Consider the following 15,842-nt stretch of genomic DNA (forward strand, 5'->3'; position numbering starts at 1 on the left):
GTGTCACGGTTCTGATGGGCGTGTCACTGGAGACTTGGAAGTAACGCCCACGGCTAGGATTGGATAAGATTTGCATATTTAATGAGCTTCAGCTTCAGTCAGTACATAAGGGATTGTTTTAAAAGCAGCACCGGAATGATTCCCTCAGAGGACTCGCAAACGCCTTTATCAAACAAACTCAATGATTTATCTCTCATCCACCCGCGACTTATTGAAATATTATTTCTGTATTACTTGGCCCGCCCGATCAGTGTGTGTATACATTTACATTTAAGCATTGAACAGATGCTTTTATCCGATGCGACTTACAACTGAGGAGTACAGGAAGAGATCTTTAATGAAGAGGTGAAGAAACGCAAAAAGTCCCTTAAATACAACGTTTTGGACATTACTCAGAGTAACATAATATAGGGAGGGAAAAGAGAAATGTATCTTTTTTAAAAATTGGATGATAAAATTAAGTATGTATATAAGCGCGAACCGCACACACACACACACACACACACGTGCCCTTCCTTTATAATGTGAACAACGCACATCAAGAAATGAATATTATTTCACTATTTGAGATTCACCAGCCTGTCGACTGGCTCAGGTTTTGGGAGCCCGTCTGGAACACACACACACACACACACAGGTCCGGGACGTTGGGCTTTGCGAGTCCTGGCCCATAAACATGTCCAAATCTGATCCCGAATCGCAATAAACCACAAATAAAGGATTCTTACATAATATGCGCACTGGCATATTTTATATTTTATTATATATTCAATTATGTTTGTATACAATGTGGGATATTTTTCTTTTTTCACATTCTAAATATATGTCAAATGTTTTTCATATTCTGGACGGACTGTTATAACGTAACACAGATCGACCTGCCAGAAAACCAGACGTACTTTATAAAGATTCAAAGGCCTCTCTCATATCTCCCTCACACACACACGCACGCACGCACGCACGCACGCACGCACGCACGCACACACACACACACACAAACACACACGTCTGTTTTTTTGACATATGGGGACATTCCATAGGCGTAATGGGATTTATACTGTACAAACCATATTTTATATCCCCTTACACTGCCACTAAACCTACCCATCACACACACACACACACACACACACACACACACACACACACACACACACACACACACACACACACACACACACACACACACACACACACACACACACACACACACACACACACACACACACACACACACACACACACTCTAAACCTACCCATCACAGGAAACATTCTGCATTTTTACTTTCTCATAAAAACTCCTCCTGTGTGATTTATAAGCCTTTTGTAAAGTGGGGCCATGGGTAATGTCCTCATATTTCACCCTCTCCTGTAATACCTGTGTCATACCCACGGCATTATACACATTTGAGTCCTCATATGTCACAAAAACATGCCCACACACACACACACACACACACTCACTTGTCTCTTCTCTCGCACTGCAGTTTTAATCAATGCTCCAGACGTTTGGTCACACGTGACGTTACTGTGCGGCTCAGAGAAGAGACTGATAGATATATAGATGAATAACTCCTGCAGTTGTGTGTGAGTACAGCGAGTACAGTTACCTGTGTTTGTTTGGGAGCCTGCGCTGCGTGTCCTCCTCCGGTAATCAATGGCGTTATCGATCGGTCATGTGGAGAGGTCATCGATTGATGAGGTGATGCAGACGGACTGAATGATTCATGAGCTCCTGTGCAGTGGACCAGAATAGTGCTCGCGAAAGAGAAAATCAAGAGACCGGCTCCTCATTAGTGCTCGCTAGGGCAAGATTTACTATTACTATTGCCTTGGGCCTTTAAAAACCCAACCGTAAGCATTAAAGCTCTCTCGCTTTCGAAGCATCTGATTGGACAGAAATCTCTATAGTGCAGGATGAGTCATCAGAATTTTTGTCCATTTTCCTGGAAGAAAGATGATCAATCTGCTTATTTTAGCAAACAGTTGTGGACTAAAAAGCCACAAAACTCTTGGATTTGATAGTGTCTTTAACCACCTACCCAAACATTATGTTCTAATGTTATTTCGAAATGTTCTCTAAACATTTAAAACATTCAGTTTATTGAATGTTTTAAAGGTGTCATGAACTGGCTTTTGTTATTTTTTTATACAAAAAAAAATATCTCTCTGTGAAATACTTGATTCTGATTGGTCAATCGCGCATTCCAGCGGTGTGTATTATGCCGCCTTCACGTGCTATCGGAAGTTTCCTACTTCCCGCTTCAGAAGTCGTGATTACGAGCTTGTTGTGTTCGGGCGCTTTGTTGTCGGAAAGAATGGAGGACGCCAGGTTCATACTTTTGTACGTCTTAGGAAAATGTTATTTTAACACTATAACCATTTCAGTCATTTATTATTCAGGAAAGTTAAAAAAGTAACATTTAAGGTACGGTGTAAACGGGCCTGACTCCGTGGTTTCCAGCAGCTTCCTGTTCTGCAGAATATAAAACAGAAATAAAAAAAATAATAACGTATACAAAACATTAGCAAACAAATACAGGCTAAAGAAATACAAATGACTGAAAACTACAATTCAAGACAATACGAACAGAACCAGGACATGAAGTAAGGGATAATGTCCACCAGCCGGTTGTTATCGCAGAATAAACCCCTCCAGAGTGATCAGGACCCCGAGGCGGAGCGGAGCATCACTCTGAAGGGGTTTATTCTGAGATAACAACCGGCTGGGTGGACATTATCCCGCTTATTACACGGCTACTAGTCTCAAATAAATTAGACACAAAATATTGTCTTGAGATTAAATATTTTATTAGCTCTTACGCAAAGCTTCCGCGAAGAAAAACAGTTCCACCTGCTTTAAGCCTTTATCTATTGCTGCTAAATGTTGAGAATGAATGCTGAAAGGGTTAGTTCAGCCAAAAATGAAACCAAGCCTCTGATTTACTCACCCTCAGGTCATTATAGGTGTTTATGACATTCTTCTGTCAGACAAATACAATCAGAGTTATATTTAAAAAGTCCAGGCTAACGTTAATCCCAGCAGTAGTTGTGTTTGAAGTCCATTAAATGCAGCTGTCCGTCAAATAACGTGCTCCACACGACTCCGATGGGTTAATAGAGCCTTCTGATTCCAATCGATGCGTTTGTGACAGAAAAATATCTATATTAAAAACGTTATAAAGGAAACCCGCCTTGAAGTCTTCCATTGTAACCCACGGCTGTTTAAGCACAAGATGGCGCCAGCGTTAAGCACAGAAGTAGTGCCGGTCAAGATAACTCGTAGTACCCGGATGAGTGGATGTATGATAAACACCTATAATGACTTAAAGGTGAGTAAATTATGGGCTTTGTCTCATTTTTGGGTGAACTAACCCTTTCAGCATTCATTTTCAACATTTAGCAGCAATAGATAAAGGCTTAAAGCTGTCTGGAGCTGTTTTTCTTCGCGGAAGCTTTGCGTAAGAGCTAATAAAATATTTAATCTCAAGACAATATTTTGTGTCTAATTTATTTGAGACTAGTAGCCGTGTAATAAGCGGGATAATGTCCACCCAGCCGGTTGTTATCTCAGAATAAACCCCTTCAGAGTGACGCTCCGCTTCGCCTCGGGGTCCTGATCACTCTGGATGGGTTTATTCTGCGATAACAACCGGCTGGGTGGACATTATCCTTTACATACTGTTGTCTGAGGTCAACTAATGACGTGTGTGTGGTTTTTACATTCAAAAACATCATAACTAATCAGTAATAGGCTGTTTTCTCCACTGGTTCTGATGGGCGTGTCACTGGAGACTTGGAAGTAACGCCCACGGCTAGGATTGGATAAGATTTGCATATTTAATGAGCTTCAGCTTCAGTCAGTACATGAGCGATTGTTTTGAAAGTATTTGTAGAAACTCCCACAGGACTCGCTAAACGTTTTTATCAAACAAACACAATGATTTATCTCTCATCCACCCGCGATTGATTGGAATGTTATATTTGTATTACTTACACCATAATATGCAAATAAAATCTTTGAAAATCTGACAATGTGATTTTCTGGATTTTTTTTCTCATTCTCTCTCATAGTTGAAGTGTACCTATGACGAAAACTACAGGTCTCTCTCGTCTTTTTAAGTGGGACAACTTGCACAATTGGTGGCTGAATAAATACTTTTTTGCCCCACTGTATTTAATACTTAGTATCTATTTTCATGCTACCAGTATTTATTTTTTTAAGACACTAGTATATGTCTAAAGGTTCTAGGTACTATGTCGTTAGGTACTAGCACTTATTCTTTAGCTTCCAGATCCTATTTTTTAATATTTTTCTGACTAGTCATAATATAAGACGAGTAAAATAGCAGATGTGACTAGCAAAATAAGAATAACTAGATACCAGTGTCTAATAAAAAAGTACTTAGTAGCATGAAAATAGATACTAGTACATTTTAAGGATTTATATGTAAAGTTGGCTTGCCATATAAAAAAGTATTAATGATCTATAAAATTGCAATTTTTTAACTACAACAAAATTGTATTGTTTGATATTTCACTACGTTGGAAAATCCAGCACGAAAAGCAACCATAGCAACATACTAAAAGCATTTGTTTCTATATGTTTCTGTTTTTGGTCATATACAGTAAGCTACAACTTCCTTTTTACACAAACATGTTGTAAGGATGCAGATATTCATAGACTCTACAGAAGACGTAGGTGTAAGAACTCCTGCCTCATGCTTCCTTTCGGCTCTTTCAGGGTACAGAGAGGGGTTTCTATGGAAACGCGGTCGAGATAACGGGCAGTTCCTCAGTCGCAAGTTCATTCTGTCTGAAAGAGAGGGAGCGCTGAAGTACTTCAACAAGCAAGACGTTAGTACACACACACACACACACACACACACACACACACACACACACACACACACACACACACACACACACACACATTTGTTTTTGTGAAATGTGGGGACATTCTATAGGTGTAATGGTTTTTATATCGTACACACACACACACACACACACACACACACACACACACACACACAGCCCCTAAACCTACCCATCACAAAAAAACTCCTCCTGTGTGATTTATAAGCCTTTTGTAAAGTGGGGCCATGGGTAATGTCCTCATATATCACCCTCTCCTGTAATACCTGTGTCATACCCATGTCATTATACACACAAGCCCACACACACACACACACACACACACACACACACACACACACACACACACACACACACACACACACACACACACACACACACACACACACACACACACACACACACACACACACACACACACACACACTCACTCACTCACATATACACACACACACACACACACACATATACATGCATACACACACTCACTCACACACACACACACACACACACACACACACACACACACACACACACACACACACACACACACACACACACACACACACACACACACTTTCAGATTGGTTCTCTAAATGTGCTGTTGTCCAGAAAGTGTGTGATTATATCTGAGTTCTGTTTTATCCTCCAGGCCAGAGAACCAAAGGCCCTGATGAGGATTGAGACCCTCAATGCCACTTTCCAGCCGGCTAAGATCGGGAACCCGTGCGGTCTGCAGATCACGTATCTCAGAGACAACAGCACCAGGAACATCTTCGTGTACCACGAGGACAGTAAGGTATCGCTCGGCTCCTAACACCTCATGAAGACGCCTCCTCTGGGTTGTGTGCATTTCACATTTACATTCATGACTCATGCCAGATGCTTTTATACAAAGTGACACAATTCATCATTAAGCTGCAATGCAGCCTCTGTGTGTCTCAAGGCCATATTTTGACATTTAAAATGTTTCAGTGAAAAAGTATGAATGTATGGCCTTTTTGGAGCTGGGGAAGACGATTGATTATTATTTTTATTTCACAGTCTGAACCGTTTGAATACAAACCCGATTTGCAAAAAAGTTGGGACATAGTCAAAATTGTGAATAAAAACAGAATGATGTGAAAGTTTCAAATGTCAATATTTTATTCAGAATACAACATAGATGACATATCAAATGTTTAAACTGAAAAAATTTATCATTTTGAGGGGAAAATAAGTTGATTTATTTTAAATTTCATGGCATTAACACATCTCAAAAAAGTTGGGAGCTCTTCTTTTTATATCAGTCTGCAGACGTCTGTGGACTGAGGAGACGAGCTGCTCAAGTTTAGGAATAGGAATGTTGTCCCATTCTTGTCTAATTCAGGCTTCTAGTTGCTCAACTGTCTCAGGTCTTCTTTGTCGCATCTTCCTCTTTATGATGCGCCAAATGTTTTCTAAGAGTGAAAGATCTGGACTGCAGGCTGGCCATTTCAGTGCCAGATCCTTCTTCTACGCAGCCATGATGTTGTAATTGATGCAGTGTGTGCTCTGGCATTGTCATGTTGGAAATGAAAGGTCTTCCCTGAAAGAGACGCCGTCTGGATGGAGCATATGATGTTCTAGAACTTGGATACACCTTTCAGCATTGATGGCCTTTCCAGATGTGTAAGCTGCCCATGCCACACACACTCATGAACCCCAGACCATCAGAGATCAGCTTCTGAACTGAGCGCTGAGAACGGCTTGGGTTGTCCTTGTCCTCTTTAGTCCGGATGACATGGCGTCCCAGTTTTCCAAAAAGAACTTGTTCTGACCATAGAACAGTTTTCCACTTTAGCTCAGTCCATTTTATATGAGCCTTGGCCCAGAGAAAACGCCTGCCCTTCTGGATCATGTTTAGATATGGCTTCTTTTTTGACCTGTAGAGTTTTAGCCGGCGACGGCGAATGGCGCGGTGGATTGTGTTCACCAATGTTTTCTGGAAGTATTCCTGAGCCCATGTTGTGATGTCCATAACAGTATCATTCCTGTATGTGATGCAGTGCCGTCTAAAGGTCTATGCACACTGAGTCCGATATTTTCGCATGTGTTTTTCCGTATTCTTGATCCGAAAAATTCGCCACGCACAGAGACCTTGAGTCCAATGCGAATTACGGACTCAGTGTGCAAAGGCCTTTAGGCCTGAAGATCACGGGCATCCAGTTTGGTTTTCTGGTCTTGACCCTTACGCACAGAGATTGTTCCAGATTCTCTGAATCTTTGAATGATATTATGCACTGTAGATGATGATAACTTCAAACTCTTTGCCTTTTTCTCTGAGAAACTCCTTTCTGATATCGCTCCACTATTGTTCTCCGCAGCATTGGGGGAATTGGTGATCCTCTGCCCATCTTGTCTTCTGAGAGACACTGCCACTCCGAGAGGCTCTTTTTATACCCAATCATGTTGCCAGTTGCTCTAATAAGTTGCAAATTGGTCCTCCAGCTGTTCCTTATATGGACATTTAACTTTTCCGGCCTCTTATTGCTACCCGTCCAAACTTTTTTGGAATGTGAAGCTCTCATGAAATCCAAAATGAGCCAAAATTTGGCATGACATTTCAAAATTTCTCACTTTCAACATTTGATATGTTTTCTCTATTCTATTGTGAATGCAATATAAGTTTATGAGATTTGTAAATTATTGACAATTTGTACAGTGTCCCAACTTTTTTGGAATCGGGTTTGTATTTCCCCAGTGTGGTCATGCATGTAAACCTCTCAGATGTTAGGTTGTAATCTGAAGAGGAGCAGTGTGTTTGTGTATTTGGGTCATGTCTTGTGTGTGTACGCTGTTGTTGGTCAGTGCTTCTGCCACAAATACAAGCCAGTGGTTTTAGAGCTAAAAATGCTCTTCCTCTTTCATCTCACAAACATCAGTGATGAATATTTATCATTCCTCAGAAATAGAGACCAATCGTATTTTAACCCTGTCAAGTTTATTGACCCTTTTGGCAAAATCAAAATCTTTAAAACACATTGTACATATGTGTTTAAGGCTCATATTGTCTATTTTATCATAGCAGTTTATTGAATGTTTTAAAACTTGATTATCTGAACATCCCATCGTCTCATTCTTCAAACATTAATCGTAACAAATTGTACTTTTGAATGTTGTCTGAACAATCAGAAAAAACGCATTTAAAACACGTTAATGAACTATGTATAAATAATGTTTTTGGCTAACGTTTTGAGAACATTATCAAAAAGCAGATGACTTGATGAACAAATGCTCTATTAATGTTACTGGAAGAACATTTGTTCATAACTTTGAGAGAACCTGGCAACGGATGGTCTATTTTCATGCTACCAGTATTTTTTTTTATTCTTTAGCTGCTAGTTCCTATTAAATATATACTAGTACATTTTCTATTGTTACTACACTCGAAAAACAGGCCAAGGATTGAAAATGGACAAACCCAGTGGTTGGGTTAAATGTTTGCTCAACATGCTGGGTAGTTTTATTTAACTCAACTATTGTTTAAAAATTACTGTATTGCTTTCTTAAAATGAAACCAAAGTACAGGGAGTGCAGAATTAGGCAAGTTGTATTTTTGAGGATTAATTTTATTATTGAACAACAACCGTGTTCTCAATGAACACAAAAAACTCATTAATATCAAAGCTGAATATTTTTGGAAGTTTTAGTTTTTAGTTTGAGCTATTTTAGGGGGATATCTGTGTGTGCAGGTGACTATTACTGTGCATAATTATTAGGCAACTTAACAAAAAACAAATTTATACCCATTTCAATTATTTATTTTTACCAGTGAAACCAATATAACATCTCAACATTCACAAATATACATTTCTGACATTCAAAAACCAAACAAAAACAAATCAGTGACCAATATAGCCACCTTTCTTTGCAAGGCCACTCAAAAGCCTGCCATCCATGGATTCTGTCAGTGTTTTGATCTGTTCACCATCAACATTGCGTGCAGCAGCAACCACAGCCTCCCAGACACTGTTCAGAGAGGTGGACTGTTTTCCCTCCTTGTAAATCGCACATTTGATGATGGACCACAGGTTCTCAATGGGGTTCAGATCAGGTGAACAAGGAGGCCATATCATTAGATTTTCTTCTTTTATACCCTTTCTTGCCAGCCACGCTGTGGAGTACTTGGACGCGTGTGATGGAGCATTGTCCTGCATTAAAATCATGTTTTTCTTGAAGGATGCAGACTTCTTCCTGTACCACTGCTTGAAGAAGGTGTCTTCCAGAAACTGGCAGTAGGACTGGGAGTTGAGCTTGACTCCATCCTCAACCCGAAAAGGCCCCACAAGCTCATCTTTGATGATACCAGCCCAAACCAGTACTCCACCTCCACCTTGCTGGCGTCTGAGTCGGACTGGAGCTCTCTGCCCTTTACCAATCCAGCCACGGGCCCATCCATCTGGCCCATCAAGACTCACTCTCATTTCATCAGTCCATAAAACCTTGGAAAAATCAGTCTTGAGATATTTCTTGGCCCAGTCTTGACGTTTCAGCTTGTGTGTCTTGTTCAGTGGTGGTCGACTTTCTGCCTTTCTTACCTTGGCCATGTCTCTGAGTATTGCACACCTTGTGCTTTTGGGCACTCCAGTGATGTTGCAGCTCTGAAATATGGCCAAACTGGTGGCAAGTGGCATCTTGGCAGCTGCACGCTTGACTTTTCTCAGTTCACGGGCAGTTATTTTGCGCCTTGGTTTTTCCACACGCTTCTTGCGACCCTGTTGACTATTTTGAATGAAACGCTTGATTGTTCGATGATCACGCTTCAGAAGCTTGGCTATTTTAAGACTGCTGCATTCCTCTGCAATATATCTCACTATTTTTGACTTTTCTGAGCCTGTCAAGTCCTTCTTTTGACCCATTTTGCCAAAGGAAAGGAAGTTGCCTAATAATTATGCACACCTGATATAGGGTGTTGATGTCATTAGACCACGCCCCTTCTCATTACAGAGATGCACATCACCTAATATGCTTAATTGGTAGTAGGCTTTCCAGCCTATACAGCTTGGAGTAAGACAACATGCATAACGAGGATGATGTGGTCAAAATACTCATTTGCCTAATAATTCTGCACTCCCTGTATGTTTGAAATTAACATTTATTAACATGTTTAATAAATTAACATGATTAATACGTTTAATGAATAATAATTAAAAATAAACATTTAAATTGCTTATTAATAAATGTTCACCTTTGGATTATTATTGTTGCTGGCTCTAGTAATTATGTGTATGATTTTTGATTTCAAACCTATTTTGGGTTCATTTTAAGCCAGACATATAGTCATTTTAAACAATTGTTGAGTTAAATAAAACTGCCCAAACATTTAGCCCAACTGCTGGGTTTGTCTATATTCAACCCAACTTGGCTTGTTTTAACCCAGAATTTTTTAGAGTGTGGTTCTTATTTTTTAGTTACTAGTTCATGTTATTAGATACTGTACTACCATCAATAACAGACATTTATGACAGGAGATGAAGCTGAGGAATAATCCCAGTGTTTACTTCACCATGTTCATATACACTGTAAAAAAAAGACACATTTTGAAGTTTTGCAGTCCAATCGACTTGGATGTGTAAGTTATTTCAACTAAGATTATGTTTAACTGCCTTTAAAAAACGAGTTACATCTTGTCTAACTAATAAAAAAAAGTTTAACATTTCTTAACTTATTTTGATGTGTTAAAACAAGGTAAAAACACATGTCATAACTTATTGAACATATACTTTTTTACAGTGTAGTAATGTGTGTTAGACGCTCGTAACGATGCATGTTTGATCTCCTCATCTGAACTGCAATAGTAAAGCATTTCAAAATAAGAGTCCTGGTGTATTTCCAGCTCGTTTATAATTAAAAGTCACGCATTATATAAACATGTTTGGTTACACAATAAACTATATTTAATTCCATTCCCATTTAATTCATAGTCAGGAGGAAAGACTAAGAACAGTATTTGACACACTATTCAATAAAGTATCAGGGTTTTAATAGTTCACTAAAACCATTAAAAATACTTAAAATTAAATAAATTTTATCTGAAATTAAAAATAAACTTTAATTTATCTGAAGCTTTAGCTTAACCTGATATACTTACTAAAATAGAAATACAACACTATAAAAACTATTTAAAATACAAAGAAAAAACTGAATTGAGCTCTTTCGTGTATTTTTAATGTCAAAAACAAAATTATGTCAAAATGTGAGTTGTAATGTATTCAGTAACAGTCGGTTATGTAATGCTTAAATGCTCAAATAATGCTTTACAGTTTAACTAAACTCATTAGATTTGAGTCGACTAAACTAGACTAAAACAAACCATTCAGGAGACTAAAATATGACTCAAACTAATTAGCATTTTAGTCAAAAACGAAAACTAAATCAAAATTTGCTGTCAAAATAAATACTAGTACTAATACTAGTATATAATACTATAAATACCAATAAGTACTAGTAGCATGAAAATAGATACTAGTTTAAGGATTAAATGTTAAAATGGCTTGCCATATAATGAAAACTCTTATTAACGATCTATACTTCATCTTAGTAAGATGTGTCAACATTTAAACCTCGTAAAAGTGTTTTTGTAATATTTGTAGTGTTCGATATTCCACTGCGTTGAAATTTAATATTGAGTTTAAGCATTTACTCACATTTAAAAGTGAACAGATGAAATAATAGTCCGAAAATTTAACATTTATCGACCCTTTTGGCAAAATCTAAATCTTTTTGTGTGTTTTTTGTTCGAGTATCATATTTATGACTCTGATATAGTGAGAATATGGAGCTCAAAATATGCATTTGGTGCAGATGTATATATTCATATGGACAAAAAGTGATGAAATTTGGATGCTATTAATGTAAATAAATGAGATCTGTATAGCAGACACTCATATAAAATGCATTTAAATATCAATATCGGCCAATAATATGTATTAAGATGATATTTAAAAGCTTAGTTTGATTATCAAAGCTCTGTAGTTTTTAAAACATAATGACAGATGAACTAATATGATTGATAAAAATCAGTGCAGAGTTCACAACACAAAGGTTTTTACAGTCACGCTAAACACTTTTACATGCTTAAAGTCTAATCTATCAATCAGACGACTGAAGGGCTGGTGTGTGACAGCTTTATCAGTGAAGTTTAGGTCATTTGGAGGCTTAGAAATGTGCGTATGAAATATGATGGAGGGTTAGAACAACACAATAACTTGATTTACTGGAGGATCGGCTCGCAGAAGAGATGGAAAGATAATCTCCTCCTGTAAGACACATAATAAACTCTCTTACTGTCGATGCATCACACACATATTCAAATGCAATTATTCTCCAACACATCTTTTATGTTGCATGACAAGTTGGTCTCAAGCATGTTAATGAAGTGTTAGTTCAGCCAAAAATGAAATGTCTGTCATTAACTCCTCTCCCTAATGTCGCTCCACACCCGTAAGACCTCCGTTCATCTTCACACACAGTTTAAGATATTTTATATTTAGTCTGAGAGCGTATGCAAGTGTATGCACACTATACTGTCCATGTCCAGAAAGGGAATAAAAACATCATCACAGTAGTCCATATGAGACATCAGTGGGTTAATTAGAGTCTCTTGAAGCATCCAAAATACATTTGGGTCCAAAAATAACAAAAACTACGACTTTATTCAGCATTGGCTTCTCTTCCGCGTTTGTGTTCAATCCTCAAATAAAGATTCAAACGGTTATGAATCAGTGAATTGATTCATGATTCGGATCGCGTGTCAAACTGCTGAAATCACGAGACATTGGCGATCCGAATCATGAATCAATTCACTGATTCATAACCGTTTGAATCTTTATTTGAGGATTGAACACAAACGCGGAAGAGAAGACAATGCTGAATAAAGTCGTAGATTTTGATATATTTTGTTTAAACACAACGGTTGAGTTGTTTTAGCCCTGCAGTTGGGTTAAATATTGCTTTAGACAACCCAATTGCTGGGTTAGTCCATTTTCAACTTAACTTGGGTTTTAGTCCAGCATTTTTTAGAGTGTAATAAATAATAATAAGATCTGAGATATCAGTAGATGTGATGTGTTTCTGTTTGTGTGCGTGCAGGAAATGGTCGACTGGTTCACTGCGATCCGGGCCGCACGGTTTCATTACCAAAAGGTGGCATTTCCTGGAGCTAATGATGAGGACGTATGTCAATCCAATTTCTTCCAGCAACTTACACATAAAAATGCGTTATGATTGTGAATGCATGCACTAAATCATGATCTTCACACACACACACACCTTGTCATTTACACACTGCAGTTCAGTATTTTAATCTTGTTAATACTTAAGAAACTAAATTACAAGATATTTGGAACAAGAGGTATTTTTGGAGAGGCTTTATAAGTGCAGAAAAACAAGAAAAAAATATTGAATTAAAATAAATGATTTAACGACAAGTCATTAACAAGTGTGCGTGTGTGCGTGTGTGTGTGTGTGTGTGTGTGTGTGTGTGATTCAGCTGGTACCCAGACTGACGAGGAACTTCATGAAGGAAGGTTACATGGAGAAAACAGGCCCACGGGTGAGTGTCTCTTCATAATCTTCATCATCATCATCATCATCGTCATCTTCACGTCATGATGCTTTTAACCCTCAAAACACCTTCATTTAACCTTCTTTGCACTGTAAAAAAAAAATGTCAGGCCCCAATTGAAAATGTTCTAGTGACTGATCACATCTAAATGGCCAACACATTTTCTAGATGTGATCAGTCACTAGAACATTTTCATGTGGAGGCCTGAAGTTTTTTTACAGTGTAGTCCTTCGTGGACACTTGGGCGTGAGGGTCTGATGTGTAATCCCAAAAAAATGTTTTTATAAATATTATATCAATATGTTCAATAATATAAAAACTATTAATTTATGTGTTTTTTTTTGTTGGTATTTTTTTAATGTATTTATAACTAAAAGTACCATATTTTTAATGTAAAATATATCTATTTTATATATAATCTTTTTATATATTTAATATTAATTTAACCTCAGTAAAAAACAAAACAAAAAAACGATTCCTGTATGTTCGGAGAGCGAAACCTATAAATGTGATGCCTTTGGTGACATCTGGTGACCAATGTTGGTATAAAAGTAAACTTTTTCAGGAGCCACTAGATGGCAATTATAGGACCCAATGGCTGCATTAAACATCAAGGCTGAACTTAATAAACCAATGTTTCAACAAATTTAACCTCTTAAAGGTGCACTATGTAGTATTTTTGCAGTAAAATATCCAAAAACCACTAGGCCGGTGTTATATATTGTGTTCAGTTGAGTACCTACAATATCCCAGAAGTTTCCAACTATTTGTAAATTGTGAGAAAATTGCTATTTTAACTGAGGACCGGGACGTTTCAGCATAGCGTCTGAGCGAGTCGCCTGTCAATTGCGTCATATCTGCGCTACCCTCGGTTTCGGCTTTTATTTGGCAGGAGCGCTTTACTCTTAGCAGTGTGAACAAGTGAACGCACGGAGTAACGTCATAACATCGTTTTGAACACACTTAAATGTATCTAATATGATAAACAGAGCTGCTTTACCTCATAATCATAACCGGAAGAGCGGATCAGTGCAGGCGCCCGGCGAATGTCTCCCGTCCCGTCATAATAAAAGTCCCGGTATTCGCGAGGCGGGTGTGTGTTTAACAATCGCTCCAGCAGCCGTGCTCGGGTCCATAACACTCGGTCCTGCTCTGCTTCACACTACAGTAACGTTAATAACCGCATGCATGAATGTGATTTCTGCCCGAGTCCTATTTTCCACCGGCTGTGATGAGAAGACCACATCTCCCAAGATGCTGCGCTCACACTTTGCGTCATCAAACTACGCCTTTGTTTTGAATAGGCGCCCTCCAGTGGACGGAAAGTTGCATAGTGCACCTCTAATTTTTACATTTTATCACAAGTTAAAATTGTAAATTTGAAAAAAAAACACATCTTTGTTATTTTAGACTAAGCAAACATGCCATAACATGCTTCATCCGGACAGCCATGCGTTCCTGTTGTGCTCTTCTCATGTCACTCTTTCTTGCATCTGAAGTGAAATGAATATTGCGTATGCTTTCCTAGCTGTGTTTGAGGTGTAATAAGGCAGATATTGTTGTCATTGTTTCAGCACACTGAGGGCTTTAAGAAGAGATGGTTCACCATGGACGACCGCAGGCTGATGTACTTCAAAGATCCTCTGGTCAGGAAAACCTCATATTTACTCTTGGGTTTAATTCTGGTTAAATTCCCTTTCCAAAGTTTTTGTTGTGTAACTCTCGACCTTTACATGCGTATGCCATTTACTATTTATTTAAAGGAACACTCCAACGTTTTTAGAAATAGGGCTTATTCAACTCCTTTTCCTACATTTGCATATGTGGGCAAATGCATTTTTGTCTCAGTGCATGCATTGTTTTAGTTTGGCAGGGTCGCAATTAGCTTAGCTTAGCATAATGAATGGAATCCTATGTTTCCAGATAGCATGTCCCAAGTATAAGTGATCCAAAAAAACACGCCTAATTACTTCTTGTGGCCTGCGTATTCTGACAATTAGCGATAATCCTTTAGGTGAGTGTATTATATTATATTACTGATGTGTTGTAGGATGCGTATGCGCGAGGCGAGGTGTTTATCGGCAGTAAGGAGAACAGTTATACGGTGCTGTCCGGCCTGCCGCCGGCGACCCAAGGTCAACACTGGAAGTTCGGCATCACCATAGAAACGCCCGACAGGAAGTTCCTGTTCGCCTGTGAGACGGAGGCGGAGCAGAAGGACTGGATTGCTGCCTTTCAGAGAGTCGTCAACCGGCCCATGATGCCGCAGGAGTACGCAGGTACATACACACACACACACAAACACACGCACACTATCTCTCACACACACATGCGCACACACACATGTGCACACACACACACACACACACACTCTCTCTCA

At 38.6% G+C, this 15,842-nt stretch overlaps 1 protein-coding gene across 1 annotated transcript in view; it reads left to right on the forward strand.

Moving 5' to 3' along the window:
• LOC137056584 (arf-GAP with dual PH domain-containing protein 1) overlaps nucleotides 1-15,842 on the forward strand; it is a 45,642-nt gene that overhangs the window by 26,436 nt on the left and 3,364 nt on the right. Inside the window, exons 5-10 of the mRNA XM_067430753.1 lie at nucleotides 4,745-4,857; nucleotides 5,528-5,674; nucleotides 12,988-13,071; nucleotides 13,388-13,450; nucleotides 15,037-15,108; nucleotides 15,513-15,741. Coding sequence (XP_067286854.1) covers nucleotides 4,745-4,857; nucleotides 5,528-5,674; nucleotides 12,988-13,071; nucleotides 13,388-13,450; nucleotides 15,037-15,108; nucleotides 15,513-15,741 — 708 coding nt within the window. The remainder of the gene's footprint in view (nucleotides 1-4,744; nucleotides 4,858-5,527; nucleotides 5,675-12,987; nucleotides 13,072-13,387; nucleotides 13,451-15,036; nucleotides 15,109-15,512; nucleotides 15,742-15,842) is intronic.

This window comes from Pseudorasbora parva, chromosome 21, assembly GCF_024679245.1.
Source record: "Pseudorasbora parva isolate DD20220531a chromosome 21, ASM2467924v1, whole genome shotgun sequence".
In the NCBI taxonomy this organism is placed as follows: Eukaryota; Metazoa; Chordata; class Actinopteri; order Cypriniformes; family Gobionidae; genus Pseudorasbora; species Pseudorasbora parva.